The following is a 24168-nucleotide window of genomic DNA, read 5'->3' as shown; positions in this document are numbered from 1 at the left end:
AAACAACAGCCCAAAAAGAAATAGCAAGTCCTCTGACTTTCAGGTCTTGCATAAGCCAGAATCAGTGTCATTCTGTCTCCCTGCTGCTCTCACTGAACAGAAACAAAAGCACAGAACTAAATATATTATGGGAGGGACTCTCTGAGGGGTGGAACTGCACAAGCTTAGCTATGCTTCCCTCAGGAGAATGAGGAAACAGAATGAGGATTGTGAAAACAAAGCTGTGCAAAATCCCTGCTGATCTCCAGCCAACAGGCAGCAGGTCTGTCAAATACACACGTCACGACCAGGAGCCACAACATATTAATAGGAACGTTACGTGGAAATTCTTTGTCATCAGCAGTGACTGCCAGAGACCCAAATTCACAGGAAAGGGAGAAAATATGCATTAAACAATTTCTTTCACATTTAGGGTAAGACACATCATCACTTTACTTTTGTTAGTTCTTAATACCACTGAGTTTTAGAAAACCATTCCACACAGCCCAGGAAAGTTAACTGTGCCCCTTAGATCCCTCAAGAACTGATGTATTCTTCCTAGAAAGACACATTTTTTACAGTACATAATCATTCTCCACATCTCAGAGCTGTGGAAGGAAGACATGCTTTGGGAAAGCAGGGAAGATGAAAAGGATGGAAAATTCTCATAAAGATACCCTCTTCCTTTGCCCTTGAGCTTTCTTTCCTTACCTCTGCTTCTTCCAGAGCCAGTTGAACTTCTGACTTCTCTTGCTCAACCTGCTTCTTGATTTTTTCTATTTCATGGAGGCTCTTGTTTCCTTCACTAATCTGATTGGTCAGATCAGAAATCTCCTCTGAAATGAAAGAAGATGGATGGATTTAGCAGAGTTTGGAACATCCTGCAATTCATGGAGTGTTGAATAGAGGACCCATGCCTCAAAGTGCTACCTCAAGGGCTCTTCTGTACAAGACCCCTACCTTACTTTCACTTACAGCAAGATTTTTCAACCTGTACAATTTGAAGGCACAGCTTTCTTGGGAATAATGCTTTTTGAAGTGGCTACAGTGATTTAGTTTTTATCTGTGACCTGCAGGCTAGGAACACCATGCTCTGCTGTTTAGGCTTCATCCACTGTACCTCCATCATCTTGTTCCTCCCTTGAGACTGCCTCCTCTGCCAGTGGGTTTCACTGACAGGGGGCAAAGGGAATCCTTCTCTGCTCTGGCCATACCAGTCTCTGTGTTCAAAACATTCACTGGCAGCATCAGTGTCTCAAATGGCATCAGAAAGCTCATGTCTGGATGAGATAAACCTCTTTCCCCACAGCTGCTGTGGGGCGCCTGCATCCCTCCAGCTGTCTGCTGATGTGGCTGCAGGAGCTGAATGAAGCCTACCTTGGAGGTTCTTGTTTTCCCTTTTCAAAGTCTCCAGGTGGTCCAGTGTCTCCTCATAGGCATTCTTCAGCTTGAAAAGCTCAGTGCTGAGGCCACGGGCCTCCTTCTGGGAAGCCTCCAGCTCTGCCTGTGACTCCTCGTACTTCTGTTTCCAGTCACTGATGATCTTGTCAAAACCACGCTGCTTTTTGTCTAGTGAAGCAGCTGCTGAGTTGGCCTTCTCCAGGTCAATCATCATGTCTTCCAGCTCATTCTGCAGCCTGTGCTTTGTCTTTTCCAGAGAAGAGCACTTGGCATTGGCTGCCTCAATTGCTTCCTCAGCTTCTTGCAGGCGAGCAGCGAGCTTCTTCCTACCAGGTGGGAAGACACAGTGAAATGACCAAGTGTCACTGCTGCTGTGTTATCCAGAAAAACTGACACCAAATTAATAACTCAGTAAATCAGCTCTGAAAGGGAAAACAGGGAAGGGGTGAGGATGAGGATGGGGCAAGGGGAAGAGGAACAGGAAAGGAAGTTGAGCCTCTAGAGAGAAGGGACTATGATGGAAAAAAAACAGCTTAAATTATGAATACTGGTATGTGGCAAAACATTTTGTATATGTCTGTGAATATTGGAAATTAACTTCTGAACTCTCAGGCACCAGACTACTTACTAACTGTAACCAGTATGGGCTGGTTGTAAATTTTTATAAGACCTGCTCTAAATGACAGTAAAATTTTCCTCCAATTAAGAGATATGAGGCAACTATCAGTTAGGAAGCTGGTCATGCCCTGAGCTTTTGTTCGTAGACTATTTAGACTGGGAAAACATGAAGTCCTGGCAAGAAGAGGTACTGGAAAGAAAGGATGGCCTAAATCGTGGAGATACTAGATGAAGAAAATATGCTGAAAGTGTGGTAAGATCCTGCAGATCAGAGATCTGCAGAGGCAGAAGTTGGAGGTGGTCAGAGACCTTGCCCAGCAACCTGAGCCTAGTAACTGGGAGCAGCTGTACAGTGTGAGCCAACATAACTGTCTGCCTTACTTTTCCAAGGCAGCCATCATCTCCCAGTGGGAAAAGGAAGTCAAGACCAAGGAAACATAGTACTGGGCCAGGGCAAAGTAAGAGAGCGTGATGTAACTAAGCAGGACTATCTAATTTTGTTAGCTCTCAAATAAACCCCAGTATCCACAGCCACTGCTCCAGAGACAAGCACTCAGCAGAAATATTGACCTGCCCAAGCAACAGGACAGCCCCAAGTTACAGCATTGAGTCAGAGGGATTTTCCAACCAGGAAAGTTTCTAACCCTATTTCCTTAGCACACAACAAGACCAGGTGAGCACAGTCCTGCTAGTCAAGGGCACGCTAAAGCCCACGTAACTCACTTGGCATCTTCCAGCTCCTCAGTTCTCTGAATGGCATCAGTCTCATACTTTGTTCTCCACTGTGCCACTTCTGCATTTCCCTTGGAGAGAGCCCGCTGCAGCTCTGCCTTGGCTTCCTGCTCCTCCTCATACTGCTCCCGCAAGAGATCACAGTCGTGCCTGGCCGCTTGCAGAGCATGGGCCAGGGCATTTTTGGACTGCAGGGATAGAAAGGTCAACACATTTCAAGGTTGCCTACAGCAAAACCAAAAAAAAAAAAAAAACAAAAAAAACCAAACCAGTCCCTAGAAACTCAAATGGTGGCTTAAGCTTCTTTTTTGCCTTTTTGCCTCCTGACAGTCCAGGTCAAGTGACGTGAAAATTGTTTGAAGTCATCCCTAACTGGTGACATGGGGAGGAAGCTATCAAGACTGAGAATAATTTATCAGCTTTGGAGAAACAACACAAACTTTTAAGATGTAAGATCTGAGATTTTGTCTATCCTACTGGGTAAGTTTTGTTTAGCATTTATGTATGCTGATGATTTTCCCAAATTCTTCTCTTGTGACTTGCCTCAGTCAGGGGCAGGAACTTACATCAGTACAATTAGTAGGAATCATTGTCACTCCAATGTCTCATTTCAGCTTTTATCTAGGATACAATTGAACATGAACACTTTTTGCCATTCCATTTCAAGAAATGGGGTGCCAAGCATTACCTTGGTTTCCTCTTCTAGCTGTCTCTTAAGTTCTTCAATCTGTTGTGTAAAGGATGTTTTTCCTCGGGACAGCTGACTTATCAGCGACTCCTTCTCTTCAAGTTGTCTAGTAAACTCACCTGCCACAAGATTTGACAAATAAACAAAATACAAAAGAGCAAGATGATGAAATTACAAAGTTGCAGTGAAAAATCATAGTCCCACCTGTCTAGTTCTGCTGAGGAAAAGAACTCACAGTGATTGTGATTGAAGTAGTGAAGCTTCTTTCAGAGTTGCAACCATCAGATACTTCACCAGGATAGTTTTTCTTAGATTTCTTTTGGATTTGTTTTTTGTTTTTTGTTTTTTGGTTTTTGGTTTTTGTTTTGTTTTGGGTGGGGGAAAACTTGAGTTTCCTTTCTTGGTCAGTTGGGGCTTCTTTTGTACTGCCAATAGCTTGATTCAATAATTTTACTTCAATTTGTGGGTCAGACTAGACTGATGCTGACTTTCATTAACAGTTGTAGCTGGTTTTACTTTTTTCACTATTTTCTATTGCTCTTCCATGGACTTCTTTTCAGTGGGATGCAAAGCACCTGGAAAACCTCACAATGACCAGCATACAGAAGAGACTGCTGGGTGAAAACCAGTCTTACAGGAGACACAGAAGTTACAACAGGAAATGAAAAATATATTTGAAAATACACACAAGAGTTATGTCTGATGAGGATGCAGAAATTAAATAATACTGTTCTGGCCAAAAGGGTAGCAAGAAGTTAGAGGATATGTGGTATTTAGAGGATATATGAAGTGCAATGCTAGGGTTAGGCTACAACCCTAGGGTCTAGGGTACAGTGCTCAAGGCCAGGCTGAAGAAGATGGGATTCACACAGGCCCAACTCTGTTTTTCCCTCTAGCATTTCTAAATGCACATATCCTTGTTCCTGAAACAATAGGTATCTAGGCAGCCTGGCACATCCTGGCTCCCAAGCTGGCACATCCAATTTGGCTCGTGAAGATGATATCATTGTATGCTGATAAACGTGGGTATAGATTTGTGTAAAAAGCCAGTCCAAGGCAAGGTTTCCCCACCAAGGTTATAAGAATACTGAAGATAGAAATGTCAAAATACACAAAGCTACTGCTCCATTCAGCAGTCCCAACCCTGCCACCTTCAGAGCAGATGCCCTTGCAGAACACATCTCACTGATGCAGTGTAGAGGTGCCTCATATAAATTCCTGGGAAACTGTCTGGGTGGAACATGCACATACCATTCTCACTCTGGAGTTTAGTCTTCTGAGTAGTGAGGTCGTTCATGAGGCGAGTCATTTCCTCCAGTTTTGTTTTTGTCTCATTGAGATGGTCTTCATAAGTGCGGCAAAGCTTCTCTGCATTGGCCTAATGGGAATCAGGGGAAAAGACAAAGAAAGTTGTAGCCTCCAGGCAAACATTTGGAAAATGTAGCTTTCACAATGTATCCTTTCTTTCTGTGTGTTTGTCTTTCAGAGGAATGGCAGAGAGCAAAGACACAAATATCACAGTAGTAGAGCAGGAAGAGCAGCCCCATGTCTATGATCCCCAGCAATGGAACTCCCCATCAGACCACCTTCCACATTTGTTTTCCCTGAATTGTGTTCTAAATGTAAGTACCAGTGTAAAAAGACTCTGCAAGAGCTTCAGCAGCCATCATGTGCCCATGAAGTTCAGGCAAAGCCACCTCATAATTGCTAGATGGGAAAATCACCTTCAATGAAAATTGCTCTACTGATTCTGCTTTAATTGCCATTTATCATAAATTGGGTTTGATGACAGCTTTCTAACTCTGAGAATACTGACATTTCTTTTGCCTCACTTGCACTGAAAGAAATCTATTTCGAGTGCTCTGAAAGCTACTGAAATTATTTACTTAGGAAACAAAATCCACAATTCAGCTGTAGGAAGTGAAAATACACGGTGTGATCATGCAAGCCTTTGCTTTGCACTCCATGCTAACATGGATCAAAACTGTGAACCAAGGGCAGGATCTGAAAGGACTCTGCTTAGGGTGAGAGATACCCTGACTTGGGTGGCATCACTCCAGTTGTCACCAGCCTGGAGGAGCCTAATTTACTTGACATGTTTTGTGCCCTGAGATACATGGATAAACAGTATGCCTGGGACTGATAAACATCCTGGGATGAGGATGTTTCAGACGGGCCACCTTAATGGCTGTCCCATCTCTAAGGGAAGAAGGGCTGTACCACCAACTGGGTAAAGGAGACATGGTGCAAGACACCATCTTCTAAAACACTTCAGCCATACCAGGTGTCCTGGGAAACCTTCAGACCAGCCTTAGCTACCCATGACTTTTGGGGGCTTCAGGGAGCCTCAGGACCCTTACTTTTCCCTTGACCATCTGCTCCATGTTGGATGACAGATCATCCACTTCCATCTTCAGTTCACTTTTCTCCTTCTCCAGTTTCTGCTTGACCCTCTGCAGGTTGTCCAACTGCTCGCCCATCTCGGCCACGCTGTCGGCGTGTTTCTTCCTCAGCGTGGCGGCCGTGGCCTCGTAGTGCAGCGTGGCCTCCTCCAGGTCCCGCCGCAGCTTCAGGAACTCCGCCTCGCGCTTCTTGTTCATCTCCAGCTGGGCAGCTGTGGCTCCCCCTGCCTCCTCCAGCCGCTCACTCAGCTCCTCCAGCTCTCGGGCCAAATCTGATCTCTGCTTTTCCACCTTGGCTCGAGCAGCTCTTTCTGCTTCCAGCTCCTCTTCTAGTTCTTCTATACGAGCCTGCCAGAGAAACATGAACACTTTTGGGTCAGTTTTAGGATGGCTCCATCAGAAGACCATGAGGCAACTTACAAACTGTTAAACCCTCTGCCAGCCTACATTTTACCTCACCGGCAGAAGCTCAGCAGTTAAAGGATTTGCCCATTTGTCCCAGTAAATCAGATCCTGAGCTACGGTAATGATGATGAGTCACATCTAGCTTGCAGTAGATTGCTTTGCAAGTTCTAGTTCAAGGCATACAGGTCCAGTGCATTGACCTTATGTTCACATTGTGTTTGACATTCAGCTGAAGTACGTGCTAGTTACATCCTAGTAGGAGTAACAGCAACAAATCCTCATTTTAAGACCTACATGACTGAAGTAATTTCTCCCTTAAGACAGACAGGATTTCAATACAGCAGTGTGTAGAACTGCCTGGATAATGAATATTTATTGGAAGCAGACTTTTTTTTTAAATATTATTTTCACCAAATCTGCACTTTACATCCAAGTTATACAAATATTCGTTATTAACAAAAAAGGTGGAGCTCTTATTTTTGGGTCCAGACGTAATGTTTGGACTGTGCTGAATTTCTTTGGCTTTAATTTCTGCTGAAAATTTCTTATGTGTTTTAACCTTTTCTCTGAATTTCAAATCGATGCTTATCACTGCTGAACTCTTCTCCAGAAACTACCCTCACCTCCACGGTTTGGAACAATATTCTTTGCATAAAGCAAAACACCAGAGCCTTTCTGCCTTGCCTGAGACTACTACCAACCTGTGGTCATCTGTCCTGCTAGTGGGAGGTGACCATCCTGAGGGGATAAATGGATCTGTCTGTGAAGCTATGGAGATGTACCACTTTGTATCTCAAAGAAGAGCTTCAGCTTTTCACTTTTCCGTGAAAAGTTTCTGCAAGGTGTTTCAGTGAGGCACAAAGAGAAACTTGTCCTAAGATATACGATAACAAAGCATGCTGACCTGAAGCTCCTTGATCTTCTTCTGCAGCTGCATCACTATAGCTTGTTCATCTTCTATCTTGGAATTCAGCTGGCTCATTTCAAATTCTTTCCTGGCACAGAAAGGAAAATCCTGCTGTGACAATTTGCCTTGAAGCTTCAAGTTAGGATTTTGAAATTTTTAAAGAGTTGTTCAATAGAACTTCTAGCATATCTAAAAATGAGAACAATTGTCATGTATTGCAATTTGCATGAAAACACATTTTCCTCTGAGCAGCAGTTTCCAAGTCAAGCCTCTGCATGCATTTGTGCAATTATATTTCTGGCTCTTTGTATCATACAAAAACAATGCTATTTTAAGATTCAATGGAAAAACATATTTAACAGAGCCAGGTCTCCTAACAACACTACCACAGCTAGTTAGGATGAACAACTTTAGAGAATTTCTTCAGCTTTCTCCTCTGAGCAATGAAGAACATTAGTAAGTTTCTGGGTTGCTTATTTTTAATGTAAGAAAGCGTCATGAATTCTAACGTTTCAGGTATCATGTATGCAAGAGAGATTTTGCCTCCCTCCTTGGCTACACATTTTCATAATGGAATTTTCTTTCAGCCACCATCAGAGCAGGATGACACACCTGAAGGCTCTTAAATGACACTGTAACTATGCTGCTTTATTTGGTACAACAGAATCAACTTCTTACTTTTTCAGCTTTTCTTCCATCTGCAGCTTATCATTCTCCAAGTCCATGACACTCTCTTGGGTCAGCTTCAAATCCCCTTCCAGTTTGCGTTTTGCCCTTTCTAGATCCATCCTCACCTTCTTCTCTTGTTCAAGTGATCCCTCGAGCTTTAGGAGCAAAGTCACTTAATAAATATATTGAGCACAGATGGTTTACAACAGTCAGATGTAGGCTGTGCCCAGTTCTGTGCTGAGTGAGCTGTGAAGCAGAAGCACTTAAGCACAAGCATCCTAGCTTACATGCTTGTTTTCTAGCAGCCAGTGGGCATAAGGGCTAAAGAAATAGAATAATAGGGTTAGTCCAATGCTTTAGATTTGTGCAAGCATTACAGTTCTCTTAGGAGCAAAGTTCTGTTTGACTTCATGCCAGTTACACTGCAAGTGCAAGCTGGGAGGATCTTCCCTTGTTACATTGCAATCCTTTAAAAGGCTGAACACAGATCAATTTTTGTGGCGTTCCTGTAATTATACATTTTACAGACAGTACAAGGAGTACATTTCTAAAAGGTGATTAATATATTTCAGAGTTTTGTAACTTTTCAGTCTCACGAAAGGTCCACTGTAAGTGGTAGTCAAACGAGCCTCATGAAACATAAAGAGCCAGCTTACATCATCCACTTGCTGTTCCAGTTTCACTTTAGCTTTGCTCAGTGTGTTGACCTTGTCCTCTTCTGCTTGTAGGTCATCTAGAACTTGCTGATGAGATTCCTGCAAGGACTTTTTCTCCTTGGTAAGTTTGCTGATATTCTCATCAAGTGTTGCCATTTCTTCTGTCAGATTTTTGACCTGTGTAAGAAAGGAAGATGTGTTTGTAAGACTTTGACGGGAGGGATTATCATAACATGTCTCAAATGACTATCTGGTCTGAACTTGTTAGCAGGAAAATAAGAAAGAAAGAAAGGGATCTCTCCCCTTCCAGCACCTCATTGATTTTTGAATTAAATTGTCATCAAGGGAGTTAATGTCTGCCAGTTTTTACTGTGGGGGGTAGTACATACTCAATTACTTTCAGAGTCACTCCCATTGTGATGGACACCAGCTTCTGATTCTCCGTGGGAGGAGTAGGAGATGAGCTTTTTACATTTATAGGCTTTGAGGAGAGATGGAGGAATTAATGGTTACAGCAGAAGATTGTTTACTTAAAAATGCCCCAAATAGGCATAATTCTTTAGCTGAAGTGCAGTAAGACTCACTTAAAACAAAAAGAAAACTTGGGCTCAGAGGTAACAATTTTTACCTCATAAGGTCAAATTGCTGTATCTACTGACCCTTCAGTGTGGCTTGTGTAACAAACAGTGTAAAACCATCACAAGACCCATAGCACTTGACGTAAAGGTAATCCATGCCCAGCCTCTTTTGAACACATGGTGAAGTTCTGAATGTACCTTATTTTCAGTAGCATGTTTCTCTTTCTCTACTTTTGCAAGTGTTATTTCAAGATCATCAATATCCTTCTTGAGCTCAGAGCACTCATCTTCCAATTTTCTCTTCTTAGAAGTCAGCTCAGAATTCATCTCTTCCTCATCCTCAACCCTCTCTGTCAGTTCTTTGACTTTGGCCTCCAGCTGAATCTTGGATTTAATCAACAAGTCACAGCGTTCCTCAGCATCTGCCAGAGTGTCTTGCTCCTGGTGTGGCACAAGGAAGAGGACAGCAATGACTGCCGGGTCTTTTTTCACCCTCACTTATCCCCTAGCCTGTAAGTGGTCAGGGAGCCTGATACAGAGCAACAAAGCAGCGTAAGGAAAACTTCCTACTCATGATTTCAGAAGACAAGTAATTAACAGGGCCAGGGGAGATGGTGGTGAGCATGACTAGTCACATACAAGACTACTTGCATGTGTCACTGCCGTGGACATTGCCTTGAACAGAATCTGTAAAGATTTGCATTGTTAGCCCACCTGGTTACATGCTAAAACATGAGAACTTCTATCCACTCTGAATTTTGGCAATGCTCTGACAAGATCAACAGCTAATTTTTCTTAAATTCCACTAACACTCTAGTCTGTAAAACCTTTGACTTTCAAAGAACATCGAATAAGTATATAAATCTATGTGTCTACTCACAGCTTGGAGCTGGAGAAGCAAATCATTTTTTTCCTGAACTAAAGACACTTGCTTTTCCTCAAGTTCTTTTCTCCGGGCTTCAGATTTTTCCAGGGCCTCCTTCAGTTTCAAGAATTCTTCCTTCATATTGGCCATCTCCTTTTCAGTTTCTGCAGTCTTCAGGAGAGGCTTGATCTTAAAGAAGAGCTTCATCCAAGGCCAGTTTTTGACAGCCATAAAAGCACGGATGTTCCACTGAATTACAAGAAGGGCATCCCTGGTTTAAGATAAAACAAACAAAATTCCCTAAATCTTAGCCTGAATTGAAAAAATGAGGTTTTTTTCATTCTCAGTTGGTTTCATTTTTTTTTTTCTGAGCAATATATGAGGAACCTGTACCAATTTCCAAAAGATACAAGAAACTTCCTTCAGATCTCTTTACTTTTGGAGACACAAAACATTTCCAAATCTTATTTTCACCAAAGGTGCAGATAACTAATATACAGTTGCTATTATTTTTATAACACATATGCTTAAAGCTTTTAATTTAGGGTTATCTATAGCCTTAGGGACTGTAATTAATGGCTCTATTCAACTTATAATTAAATGGTAATTACTATTATCTGCTAAGATTTAAGGGGGTGCCTTCATACCTGCGCTCCACTATCTTCTGAAACTCAATCCGCATCAATCTGCCGCGTGCTCTTGCCTGGATCATGGTTAAGATTTTTGCGAGTCTCTCATCCCTCATTTCTTCCAGATGGCCCAAGAGACCAGCCTTGAAGAACACCTAGTACATGCACAGATGCCAGTTCACCACAAAGAAGGATTTATACCAGAGCTACAATGACCTTGCTGAAACGGTTCACACTGGAATTCTTACTGACACATTATAAACTAGAAGAGTATAGAGGGCCAAATACTACTTTCATAAGGGACTTTGCTGCACAGTTCCAGAGTTGTTTGAAAACAGGGTTTTATCTCCCCAGTTTTGAATAGGTCAAACTATTTTATCACCACAATACCTTTCAGCTGTGGCAGGGTTCCAGGTAGGTCAGCTGAACCACAACTCCCAACTCCCAGAAATCCCTGATAATGGGATCATGTGAGAATTCCACATGGCCTCATTTCAAAAGATGCAGCTGATCTTGTGGTCCATCTATGTTTGAATGTACCTATATTATACTAAATAAGCTATTGTTTTACTGGGGAGTATGGAGCATCAGCTGCTGCTGTGTCTGCTTGTAGAGTTGCTCTAATAAAAGCTTTGTGGGAACCTGAGCCAGAGAGTTAAATTTCCTCTAGCACAGCTTAGAACCTACTATCACTTTGCTGCTATTTTGCTGGTTTCTTGTATTATTAAATCTCCATTAAACATCACCACCAGAAATTGCTGTGTCCTATTCTGCAAATTAAATACCAGATCTATCACTTTTCTCTTTACATAAGCAATGATAGCCTCTTCCAGTTACCTTGGTGTGTCCAAAACGATATTGGGTATGGTCAACATCTAAAGATGCCATCAGTTTTTCAGCAGCTTTTCTGCTATCCACAAATTTATCCTCTGGAATTGCTCCTGGATTCAGGATGCGGTACCTGATAATAACAAATGAAAAATGCATAAAATCGGCTTAGATTCTGCTTTAAGTTTTTTCCCTATTTCCCCTAAGACTTAAAAAAACCCCCAAACCCAAACCAAAACACCCAGGGTAATCACCCGTTTTGTATCTACACCGACACAAGGAGGAGCAGAATTCTGCCTTCCATGTCAGGTAAACTGAATGGAAGATAAGCTTGAACGGAACAGGAGACAATCACATCTCTGCATTACCTTTGTTTGAAGTCAGCATAAAGCACCCTGTTCGGGAAACCCTTTCGGCAAATGCGGATGCCTTCCAGGACACCATTACAGCGGAGCTGGTGCAAAACAAGGAATGCATCCATTTCACCTGCAGGGGGAAAACAGGGCTAAATTAAAAGGAGTTTCTCCACAGGGCTTCATCTTGATTTCCCCAAGGAAACTGGAAAATGTGAGATGACATCTCCTGAGAGAGCAACATGACTGGATAAGGTAAAAAGCAGAGACAGTATTTAAATACAATCTGGTGACTCAGAAGTAAGTAATAGAAGGACAGAGTTAAATATTCTAAAATTTTAAGACTATTTTCTTTTTCATACCTGGAGTTTTTGATTCATTGGGGATAATGCATCGTACAAAGTGAGGAGCTGTAGATTTTAGGTTAGTCATCAGCTTATTTAAATTTTCCTAGAACAGACACAATAAAAATATGATTAGCTTTACCAGTTTAGTGGAGTTCAAAACAATATTTCTTTGGTTTGCTGTTTGTTAATTTAAGAAGCTCTTTTTTCCTAAAAAATTCCCCTGCAAAATTATAAGCATACTAAAATTATTAGAGAGAAATTAATTCAAATAAACCGAAGTATGATTTAATATTATTATAGGATTCCACATCAGTTTTAGCAAAGATACGTGTTTTACTTACAACCCCAGAAACTCAACCCCCCAGATGAACAGCAAGCAAGACTCAGCATCATCCGGTGGAGTATTTCTGTACAGCCAACTACATCTTTGCCTAGTCACATCCCCACTCAGTGGGGAAAGTTCACCTTTCCCACCTGCTCCTCATAAAGGCTGGGTTTTTGTCTCCCGGCCAAACATTTTCCCTTTATTGGTCTTAATCAGACATGTCCCAGGCAGACAGCAAACTAGCTCAGAAGAAGCCAACCATTCAGTGATCACCAGGCTCTCTCTGCGGAAAGTGTTTTGTCCATTAAGTAGAAAATGGAGACCATGGGAGGTGGAATCCAATGCCATCAGCACAACCATGCAAATGGCAGATTTCTCATACACTAGTCAGGACAACAAGCAACCTGAGCTGGGTACCAACAGCTGCTTGTGTGCTGCAAAGTGGGCTTCTATCTGTGGCTTACTAATTATTGTCTGAGTGCTCCTTCAGCCACCTTCATACCTCTTCAGCTGGTAAGATACAGGTCTCCACTTCCTGTGACTTCCCTTCATGGGGAGTATCTCCAAACAAGATAAAATTACATGACTAGTGGGTAAATACACCCTTCCCAATCTGTGGTTTACCTACGTTACAGCTTCCTCAATGTTACCCTCAGAAATGGTAGTAATGGTAAAATAATGGTAAATAGCCCCATTTTTCCTCAGGCATGGTCCTAGAGACAGCTTTCACCAGGAGCACATGCCAGTCTCAGAAGAAGGAAATAACTGAGGAAACAAGAGGCTTTATGCCACTTCATTTAAAAGCTTTGCTTTTGCATCACTACTCTAACCTTAGGATCCGAAGCAGTAGTCAGGTAGGTACTAGCAAATTACTTGTAATCAGTTCCTGTTCCAAGGACAAGTATGAAGCTGTAAGCAACAAAATAAATTATATAGGTTGTTGGCACCATTTTGTGATGCTTTCTCAAACACAGTAAAAAGAACAATTTCCTGACTGCTCCAAGATGATGAAATGGAGCAGCCCCTGCATGCAGTTTTAATAACAGTTAATTTCCTTGGCCAAGGTCAATAACTCTGTCCACAAGTCAAATTTCAATGTCAGATTTCAATTTTTTCCTGTCCATTACAATCCCTAACATTATTCTTCAACACATTGTCTTAACTCAAAGAGCCAGGTGTGGAGAGGCAACAAACCTTGTGCAATGAGGACACTGTTTGGAAAGAAGCACCTTTCTTGCGTTTCTTTTCTCCACCCTGGTCACCTAAGGAGCAAAAAAGAAGTATAAACCCATCTGTATCTCAGTAAGGGGTGCAGGCAGAGTGTGGAAAACAGACCATTTTAATAGTGCTGCTCTATTTGACTAAAAGGCTCTGATTGCTCAAATTTTATACAAGACATTCTGAAAATCATGTGTGATACATCACACATTTGCAGCTCTCTGTCCATAGTTAGGAATTTTGTCAAAGACCACTGTAAACTTTCTGGATTGCATTTGCATTTCAGATCTATACTGCATCACTTCTTATGCAGAAAAGCCCATAAATATGAATATGGCAGAAAAATAACTTTTAACAAAAGTAATTTGTAGTTTGTTAAAAGCTCCATAGAGTTAGATGATGTAGAAAAATAAAAACTTTAAGAAAAATAATGCTTATAGAAAATTTGTACTGCACATTGTACTGTATAGAAACTGATTCTCTGCTATGCAGATACTGAACTTGTGCAAGTAGGATTTGTCTGAAGTAGAGGGAAATAAGTATTTGTAATTTTAGATATAGTAACTTTGCATCCTCTGAATTTTTTGCTTAAAGCCTTGGAGTCAAAATCACTCAGATCCTTCTCCCAAGGAATGCTAGCTTCTGACAAGACCTTTACAAAGTTTCACAGGCTCCTGACATGACCTAAAAATGTACAGCAGTTGCTGCAGCTTTCTAAACAGTGGGCCATTAGATCATTCCCAGGAGATCCGTCACCTGTCAACACAAAAGGAAAAGTGAAGAGTGCAATGTGCTTGATGCAATTATCCACAGCCTTTCCCCCTTCAGAAGGTGACACTGCTGAGACTGGAAAAGGCTAATCTGGACAGGCTGTTCCTTTCCCTTGTCACCAAAGAAAAGCCAGGTAGTATTTGGACAGACAGGAATATCCACAGGCAAATAGGCAGTGAGTGACTTGCAAGGATTTGCTCATGGCAGGATGTTTGTTATTTACACTCAGCTTCATCTCATTCCCATTATGAAGTCTTCAGCCTGCTTGCTTCATGACAAGAGCATCTCTTGAAATGAGGTTTCTAATAAACAGGCTGTAAGTGATTACCACTTCAGGACATAGGAGCTACATCTTTGTTATGAATACCAAAGTTAAGTTATCTAAGTTATTTACTTAAGATCAATTTTCTGAATGTTTACTACTTGTCTTCTCACAAAAAAAAAAAAGAGTTCTACGTACAGGATAGAGATTAAATATGTCCTCAGATATATGTTATTAGAAAAATGTATATGTGTATATATATGTATATGTATATTTTATATAAAATACGTACATTAGAAAAATATACATTGTCAAATAAAACAAAAGCATCAAGCAAAAAGGAAGACATATTTGCAAAGCCTTCTACTGTGGCCAGTGTGGGATGGTGGTTCCAGTACCTTCAGTGTGTACTTGCCACTAATCCAACGAAATATTCCATAACTTTCTCTTAAACCTGGTATTTCCCTTTATTTAAGAGGGGCTAGCAAGGAGTACTACAGCATGAAAAACAAGAGCTCGTTCTCTTGTTTTGGCATTAATGTATACAATCTTTTGTGCAATACTTGGCTGCATATCTGAACACTTGCACGCTCAGATTCCCGCCGGGTTGTTCACAACACAGCTTTCCTTGCCACAGTTGCTCAGAGGTACTATACATTCAACCTAGCTGAGTTAATGGTCTCCTTCTGACAGACTCCTACAGCTGCTGTGCACATCTAAATAATTAGTCACCGCCTCATCTAGCATTGAGGCAATTGCAGTGGAGAGAATTGCTTAGTTTCTGAAATTCATTCCCAAGCACACATCCCAAAACCCAAAGAAAGCCCATGTGAGCTGGTTCTGCTTACCACTGTCAGCACCAATGTAACTTTCAAACAAGCTTGCCAGGAGTTTGTTGGATGATTTCTGGAAAATGCCTACTACGGTTTCATTAAGCGGGTCCTTGTTCTTCTCAAGCCACCCAATGATGTTGTAGGGAACCTACAGCAAGGCAATGAAAACAAAGCAGAGGTTGCAAATATTCCCCTTCAGACCAGCCAGGAGTTCTTTGCAGTTTGGCTTGAAGCCGATGACTTTTTGTGAAGAGCTGTGCTTAGAGCAATACCAGTTGCCCTGGTTTTCATCACTCCCCCTCCAGTTCTCTGCTTCCTAATTCCCAAAACTCTCTTCCTAATAATTAGCATGTGAATCCCCACACACACCCCTTCCAAACTATCTGGCCCCTATATCTTCTCATGGACTCCATGAGGTTATCTGTGGAGATACCTTGTGGCATTGGTATTCCAGGAACCCTATTAAAAAGTGCTGAAATATAAATCACGCAAGTAATAATTTAACATCAAAATAGCATCCTACACTGAAATAATTAGGGTTTTCTAATAGAATTTTAATGATTACAAACTAACTCCAGGACTCTGCCACAGCTCTGTTTAGTGGGAAAATATGTTCCATTATCAGTACCACAAGGGAATAGAAATTCTAATTTTCTTTGCTGAATGCATTAGCAACTACAGATAAGTACCAAGATCAGCATTATTTCTTTTAATAATTACAAAATTAGCTTAATGCTCAATTATAATTTAAAATTAACAGCATCAGGTAAATTCCCGCTCTGCTATGCTGAGGCTTCTTATCAATTGTAGTTTGATTAAAAAGTCCTGTAACCCTCTCAAATTCTTTCTGCCTATCTAGTCTGGAAACAGAAGTTCAAAACTGGACAAGTTTTGGCTCAGGTATCACAGTACTGGATTATGTTCTCACTCACCTCATCACCAGTGAACCTCTAAACTGAACCACCACATCAGAGCTAACCACACTTCCTTTTGCTATTTTGACACATTCATCCTAAAATTAATAAAAAGTGATTTTTTTTTAACCATCCCTTGAGATAAAGCAGAAACTAGTTCATTTTTCCAGGAAACCAAGGTGAAAAGTTAGATGCTGCTGATCTTAAATTACTAGTCTTACTCAGATTGGAGGAAAAGTGATAAATGCAAAGCAAGGCTTACTTCCAGCAAAAGTACTATTAGCCCTCCTCAGTTTATTTCATTCTATTTGTGCATCTAAGGAGCAGATGTCCTGGAGTCTGGTGGCATCTTACTCTGCTGCAACACTTGTGCAGAGAGAGTAAATATTTGTTTTTACTCCTCACCTTTCCTTTCTTCCTGTCTTCATCTTTCCCACCCTTCCTCATTGTGTGCTACAGCCAAGGCCCTCCTGGAAGACCTCCGATACAAGGTCTACCTGCCAGCAGAGGAACTTACTGCACCAGCATAGTGAAGGAGTTCAAAGTGAGCTTCATATTTCCTTTTCTTATCAGGCCTGGGCTTCTGTAAGTTGGGTGACTTGCCAAGATGGTTGTCGTAGAGTTTGGATTTGAATGTCATATCTGTAGCTTTTGGGAACATGCACTCCTCTTCAAGGATAGACAGGATTCCCAGTGGCTGTGGATTTAAGAGTATCTTTGTTGGTAAATGTTTAGGCTACCTGCCTTCAGTGGCTATGCAGCCTGTATGTTTCATGTGATGGAATTTTAAGCCTGCAAAATTTCTTCTCAAAATTTCTTCTTTGCCTATTCTGTTGAAATAGTAACCACCCCATTGACTATTCAGTATGTCACCTTTGACTATTCAGTATCTCACTTCTGTCTTAGGAGGCTTTATGATAGCTTCCAGAAAGAGTTTGATTTCTCTCTCAGGGCAGCTGAACCAACTAGCATTTTATCATTCATGTCTCAGGAAGAGATCAACAAACCCCATAGCACTGGGCAGATTGGTTTTGAAGGATTAGGATAATACACAGATATCTTGCCCTTGGACAAGAAAGTGATCAAATAGAAGACCACTTAATAATCAGACTTTCTACTTCTGCTGTTACAAATTTCCTGCTAATGGAAGAGGCAAAATTTCATGTCTCCTCACAGATCAGCAGGGTTAGATGCTGTGCCATAAAACATGGCAGAAAGAGAGATATAAGGAGAGGTTATTACAGCAGGGGACTGCTGTCCCCAGCAGGACCATATTATACTCCCATAGAGAGGGAAGGGAAAAAGAAAGACATATCCCATGCTGGGGAAGTGGTGAGAGGTTTCTTTCCTTTTCAGGGTAGAAAGAGCACAAAAGACTTTGCACATCAGCATGTAATGTGAGAAAGAGAAGCCCTATGGGAGACATACAGGGCCTTGTATTTGTATTGCCCTGTATTGCCCTATTGTATTTGCCCTAAAAGCTGACAAGTTTGATGTTAAGCATATGTGCTACAGACTAAATGGAGGAACAGCAGGGACAAAAAAGATAAAATTGCAAACCAGGGAAGATGATGCAGCCATACAAATTACCAGTCACACCTCATTGGCTGCTGTTGGCTCTGTAAAGCAGAACTCCAAAGGTTAAGCTGAGTGGCTACAAATACTGATTTTCCTTTGATTTTGTATTGCAGGTAGAAAGGCAAGAAACTTGTCCTGCTGTTTATCCTACTCTGGGATAAAGTCCTGGGCCATGAGGACACATCCAAGGGAGCATCACAAATGAAACCAATTCAGTGAATACTCCTTGGCATGTACGTACCTTCTCGATTAAATCAATGCAGGCCTGCAGGTCCATGCCAAAGTCAATGAATACCCAGTCAATGCCTTCCTTCTTATACTCTTCTTGCTCCAGGACAAACATGTGATGATTGAAAAATTGTTGCAGTTTCTCATTAGTGTAATTGATGCACAGCTGCTCAAAGCTGTTGAACTGCAGAAAGAGATAAAAAAGAAGCATTTGCATTGCAGTTAACTTAGTGGAACAGCAAGAAGGAAACTGTTTACAGCACAAAGAATATGAGATGTTGCTCCCAAGAACTATTGGCATGTCCAACCAAGTGGTTTTTATATCTATAAATGGGGGGAAAACCCATGTAAAATCATACACATTATTTGCCTTATGGCTATCTCAGCACTTTGCCTTCTGCTCATTTTGAAAAAGAAATATCCAGCCAAGAGCTATCTCTTGGCATCTTTTATGTCCTTCCACCCAGTCCCCATGTATTAATACTCACATCAAAGATTTCAAACCCAGCAATATCCAGGACTCCAATGAAGAACTGTCTTGGCAGCTTAGTGTCCAAGGTCTTGTTGATACGCACCACCAGCCATTTGAACATTCGATCGTACACTGCCTTAGATAAGGCCCCAACAGCATATAGAACCTAAAATACACATTTTAGAATACTGCACTGTGAAAAACAATTCACTGTGGAACACAAAGATTTTGGTGCAGTAGACTATTTCAATGTCTGCTTACAGTTTAAATGGAATTTCCCAATGGTTTATATAATCACTAAGGTATAGTTAATACAACACAGAATTTATTCTATTACCTCTGCTGAATTTCCCTCAAATCACTGCTAAATATATGGATGTAGGTAAAGTGCTTGCAGAGTACATATTGGGAAATGGCTGGACATCAAGTTCTAAATGCTTTAATCTATTATATTTCTTTGGAAGTAAGGTAGCAGAAACTCACCAGGCCAGATGCCAGCTATGATGTCCAGAGCTACTTCCAGAGTAGGGTGGAGGTTTATGCTCAAGTTGCTCATTGACATTTGCTTCTAATTTTTGTGGGATGCTATGGCATGAACAGGCAATAGGAAAAGTCTTTCTAAAGTCTCTTCTTTAGACTGTGCACATGTGTACCATGAGGATACACCTTTCTGTAGCAGTTTCTAGTTTCTAAGCCTGTACCACAGGCTGTCTTCCAACAGCAACTTTCATTGTAACCAAAATGCTGCAGCATCTTCTACAATATTTCTACAGCTGCAGTATAGCAACCCAAGGACTCTTTCCCCCTTAAATTAGGAGATAACTTTAAATGGATATTGTCTTTAGCTGAGTGAGGTCACACAGAGATTAAAATTACATGAATAATTAATGAGCGATGAGTGAATAAATAATCCATGGCTCAAATCTTCTAAGTAACTATTCTCATCCAGAATTAGCTACCAATCCCTATGTGGTTTTACTGCCCCTGGTTTCCTGGAGTGGTTGCTACTAACACATCAGAAAAACAATTCTATCAAAAGTAGTGCTAGCCAATATTCCTTTGTCAGTCTCTTCCCCAGTTTCCCTCAATTTCACCATGTATTTCCCTAAGTTTGGGGATATAAAATGAGAACAGGTACTAGAGGCTCATATTAATATTTCTAGCAGCTGTCTGTCCCTCTGAGATGTTACAGGGAAACCCTCAAGGCTTGCAGGACATGTATCCAAACATCCTGAAAGTGTCTCCTTACCTGTTCAACACTTTGACCTTTGGTCACATACTCATTGCCAACTTTCACTCTAGGGTGCAGCAAACCCTTAATCAAATCAGAGGAGTTGATTCCCATCAGGTAGGCAGCTTTGTCAGCACCTGGTCAGGAGAAACAAGGTTTCAATGGGCTTTAAACTTCTACATGGAAATATGCCCAGCTAAGAAAAAAATATTACGTGCATTCATTTCAAAAGACAAATTGGATAAAGGCTTTGCTGTCTTTAATGATTTGTGTTAGGTATGCCTGTACTCTCCCTTATGGTAGGTCATCTGACTACTCTAGACCCCAGTTGCTGCAAGAATCTCACTTTAAAAACTCTCCAGGTTTAGCGAAAAGAACATATCTCCACACTGGTTACAGACGGTTTCAGGAGCAATAGTAATGAACAGTCAGGATCTAAAATCATGAAAGAGAAAGTTAAGGCAGCAGGATTTCACAACCATTTTGTGCAAATGGTCTCAGAAATGGAATTTGATCCTGTTAGTCTGTGTCTGCTCATCTCCTGCTGAGTAAGGTTATCCACCACAGAATAAGACTGCTGCAAATACAGCACTCTTGGCTGATCAGGAGCTACAGTGTGCAAGAACAAAGCAAACAGGCTGCTGCTTCCTCAGCACAGTGCCCGGTACATGACAGACTTTTGAAGCTGAGGAGTAATTTTAGGTGTTGTTCTTACTTTCAGTGCCATCAGCCTCTGCCTGCTCTTCTCGGGGTCTTTGCTTGAATTTCATATTCCCAAAGTGCATGATGGCACCTGTGAGCTTGTAGGAACCAGCCTTCTCATCGGGCACAAATCCCAGGATGTCCATGGCTTGCTGTGAAAAGGAAACACAGATATGTTGTCACTTCCCTGCTCAAAAGCAGTGGTGTTTGCAGCCCCACAATCTACCTTTGCATGGCAGATATTGCTATCCTGCCAAGGGGTGCTATCACCCAAAGCAGCCACTGGAACACCCTGAAGACCCAGCAGTGGCAGGCAAGTCAGGGGAGAGCTCTCTTCATCAAGTATTTTATATATAAAAAATTATACACGGTGGACATTACATGGAGCAAGGCCAGATTCAAAAACCTAACATTTTACCCGGCTTTGTGCTTCACAGTCTGAATGAGGTTAAGACACAATCCTGCTTTCGCTTTAGTCCAATAGTTCCAGGAAGAGGAGTTAGGCTCCTCCCAGCAGTCCTCCTCCCCTGATCTAGGAAACACAAAGTCAAATCCATACAGACTTACGTCTGTTGCCAACAATTCTTCTCCGTCATCCAAGTTGTCCACTGTAACTACTCCTTGTGAGCAGAAGTGGTAGTCATATGGGTTGGTAGAGATCAGTAGCATGTCTGTAAAAGAACTGCCAAGGTCAAAACTGCCATCCATTCAGGCTATCCTCAAAAATGGAGATGGAAAAATCAACTGTAACCTACATTTTTCTCTGCACTACTAAGTGGTTTTGTTGTTTTTATTTTAATAACTGCAGGGCAGAAACCAGCTCTCTTATTCTACTATGTTAGTCTGAAGATGTAGAGAGAGTGTGAATAAAAAGAATATGGAAATACTGTATACTAACATCTAGCATGCATACACTTCTATTGAGTTAATTTTCTGTATAGTCCTACGACCTGCCTCACATGTGTTTAGGGGTAAAAATCCCATCTAAATAGAGAGGACAAAAGGGGTTTAGTATGATCCAAGACAGAGAATATGGGCATGGCTCCCCTTTTTTATAACAGACTCAGAGAGTAGTGACTTCCAGCTCTCTTTGCAGAAGACACTTGGCTTCTGATAAACAATAGTCAGAATATGGCTTGCTCCATTGTCATTCCTGCATACCAAAACCCCAAAACACAGAGTTACATTCTACAAAGCTAGCTGGCTCTAAAAGTACAGGCAGAGTCCTGCTTCCTTAGATCAACTGAAAGTTTCACCCACATTCATCAGACTGAGGTTTGGTCTAGATTTCAATCTTTTATATGCAGACACACATCCCTACACATCTAAATATGTATGTATGTAAATAAATGGCTATCAATATGTTTATATGAAATCTTGTTCACTATAAGCCTGTCTTACTTTGCTATGTAGTCACCCTCATATATATTACTTTATCTATGGTTATGTTCATCTATACTTTTTGATATTTATATGTATCCATGTTTAGATGGATGTGTTTATATACAAGCATGTACATATTTTGTCTACAAAACACAAGCCCCTGTTGGTTTCAGCCTCTTCAAGAGCCTGCAGACATGCTCCTGCTGGCCTGAAAGGTGTGTGCTATTGTGGAGCACACAAGAGGGTTTATGAGAAACAGAGCATTTTCCCAGCACAGGGATTCTCACAGGAATCTCAGTGCAAAGCTTCCTTTAAATCTTTCCCGTAATTGTCATTAATTAGGCCACGTAAAGATTAGAGTGTTAGGGACTTGACCATGCACTGTCAGGATAATAAGACTTCAAAAGAGATTATGATTGCTATGGCTTAGTGGGAGTTTAGAAGAGCAATAAAGTGACTCTCCAACATATTTTACAGAATGTGTTCCTTCAGAGCACAAATTGAAGTCAGCAAACCATGTCGCTTAAATAACTAGTGAAGGTTTTATTCCAAGCATCTTGGCCCCTCTCTGCCCTTCTCCAGTGGGTCTGTGGGACCACACTGAGCCAGGGGAAGCTTGAAAGGGGTAATTGCCACATAATCAGCAGCAGGCAGCTTTGAATATTCTCTCCTGCTACACAACATGCTGGGATGTCAGTTTTGTCACTTGGGGCAGAAAAGGGAAACTAGCTTTTCTTCGTGGACCTATAAGCAAATCTTCTCATATGTGAAAATCTGGATAATTAAAGTTTTATCACCACAAATGTTTGGAGGCATAGCATTTTCCAGATGTTTTGAGACCTTGGATTACACAAATTCAGTGTGACACTTTTTGCCTTTATAGTGCTACGTTTTAAAAATCCTGCCTGAGACTTACTCCCATTAGATTAATCTGTAATATGAGGAAAAAATGGTCTCTGCTGCTGCCACTGGAGCAACATTTCTGAAAGATTGTATTTGACAGTGGAAGTTCAGTTTCTTCAAGTGAAAGCATAAGGGCCTTTCTGCACAGGGATTTACCTCCTAACCCTGTATCGACTGTCTATTCAGTTTTAGGCTCTTAGAAGCTGTGCATCCACATAATGCTTACCTAGTAACTCTGGTTTCTTTCCTGACAGGATTTGGTAGAAGATATGATAGTCTCTTTCACCAGGTTGCTGGAAAATCACTCGGGATTTCTCCAATAAATCTAGTCACACAAAGGAAAATTCAGTGAGAAAGGATCTCACAGCTTTCAGATGAGCAATTATATATTTTAAAAGAAGAGAGTTTTCTGCTTACAAATCTCAATATCAGCAGATGACAGCTTGCCTGTAGTTCCAAAATGGATTCGGATAAATTTACCCTAATTCACACAGAAGAATATTCTAATTAGTGCTTATAGTATACATAGAGTGAAACAAACAATGCAGCTTGAAGGCAATCATTTGGCCCAAAGAATCAATTTATGCAAACCCCTTGGCTTTGCACAGGCATATTTTCAATGAAAAATATCAAACAATGATATTACTGTCTTCCAAGCCTAAATCTGTGAATAGAGCCATGTAAGCTGCTTGTGTAGAAAGGATAACAGTAACCATGCTTATCTTCCAGGCTAAGATATGGCAAAGCACATGGCTTCGAGTTGTGTGATGCAGGTTTACTGTAATGCAGGACTCAGAGCATTAAGCCTGGGCTTAAGACACATGGGCTCCTTTTTTGGCTTCTCCTCATTTGTAGTCCTAGCTTACATGCACCTATTTATGTCAGAAGAGTGCTCTGATTTTACATAGCCTTGCCCATTAAATATACATATCCATCTCTCCCAATTAATTAAAAAAATAGTAATTTTCTTTAAATTTCTCATATTCAAACACACAGACTTTTAAAAATAATTAATTTCCATTCCAGCTGACAAGCTCCTTATACAAACATGTAGCTTTAGAGACGCTTACAACCTCTGGTCCTCTCCACCCCTTCCAATTCAATTTTTAACAGGATTTGTTAGGGAAGAATGGGCTTCAAACTCATGCTTGTCATCCTCATGCCATTCCCTTTGGACCCCTCAGTGTCAGACAAATATGGCAAAGGCAAACCTCCCAGGAGGATTGCTCTCCTGCAAACCTAATGGAGAGGAGGAGAGCCCCAAGATGATGGCAGCACGGAGGGGACAGCT

General features: G+C 41.2%; 1 protein-coding gene across 2 annotated transcripts in view; it reads right to left on the bottom strand.

The window, feature by feature from the left end:
* Positions 1-24168, bottom strand: part of MYH15 (myosin heavy chain 15) — a 42414-nt gene that overhangs the window by 9929 nt on the left and 8317 nt on the right. For both annotated transcript variants that reach the window (XM_062515409.1, XM_062515410.1), the window contains exons 9-33: positions 23295-23358; positions 23104-23202; positions 21159-21262; positions 20605-20743; positions 19908-20026; positions 18675-18824; positions 18200-18370; positions 16898-17077; positions 15482-15614; positions 13577-13644; positions 12073-12160; positions 11726-11843; positions 11367-11490; positions 10548-10684; positions 9916-10171; positions 9234-9476; positions 8458-8634; positions 7811-7956; positions 7130-7220; positions 5779-6168; positions 4670-4796; positions 3419-3537; positions 2722-2918; positions 1357-1706; positions 691-815 (exon numbers count right to left, since the gene is read on the bottom strand). In XM_062515409.1, coding sequence (XP_062371393.1) covers positions 691-815; positions 1357-1706; positions 2722-2918; positions 3419-3537; positions 4670-4796; positions 5779-6168; positions 7130-7220; positions 7811-7956; positions 8458-8634; positions 9234-9476; positions 9916-10171; positions 10548-10684; positions 11367-11490; positions 11726-11843; positions 12073-12160; positions 13577-13644; positions 15482-15614; positions 16898-17077; positions 18200-18370; positions 18675-18824; positions 19908-20026; positions 20605-20743; positions 21159-21262; positions 23104-23202; positions 23295-23358 — 3915 coding nt within the window. The remainder of the gene's footprint in view (positions 1-690; positions 816-1356; positions 1707-2721; positions 2919-3418; positions 3538-4669; positions 4797-5778; positions 6169-7129; positions 7221-7810; positions 7957-8457; positions 8635-9233; positions 9477-9915; positions 10172-10547; positions 10685-11366; positions 11491-11725; positions 11844-12072; positions 12161-13576; positions 13645-15481; positions 15615-16897; positions 17078-18199; positions 18371-18674; positions 18825-19907; positions 20027-20604; positions 20744-21158; positions 21263-23103; positions 23203-23294; positions 23359-24168) is intronic.

This window comes from Cinclus cinclus, chromosome 2, assembly GCF_963662255.1.
Source record: "Cinclus cinclus chromosome 2, bCinCin1.1, whole genome shotgun sequence".
Lineage (NCBI taxonomy): Eukaryota > Metazoa > Chordata > Aves > Passeriformes > Cinclidae > Cinclus > Cinclus cinclus.
Note: the sequence above shows the minus strand (reverse complement) of the source record. Positions and strands in the feature narration are given on the sequence as shown.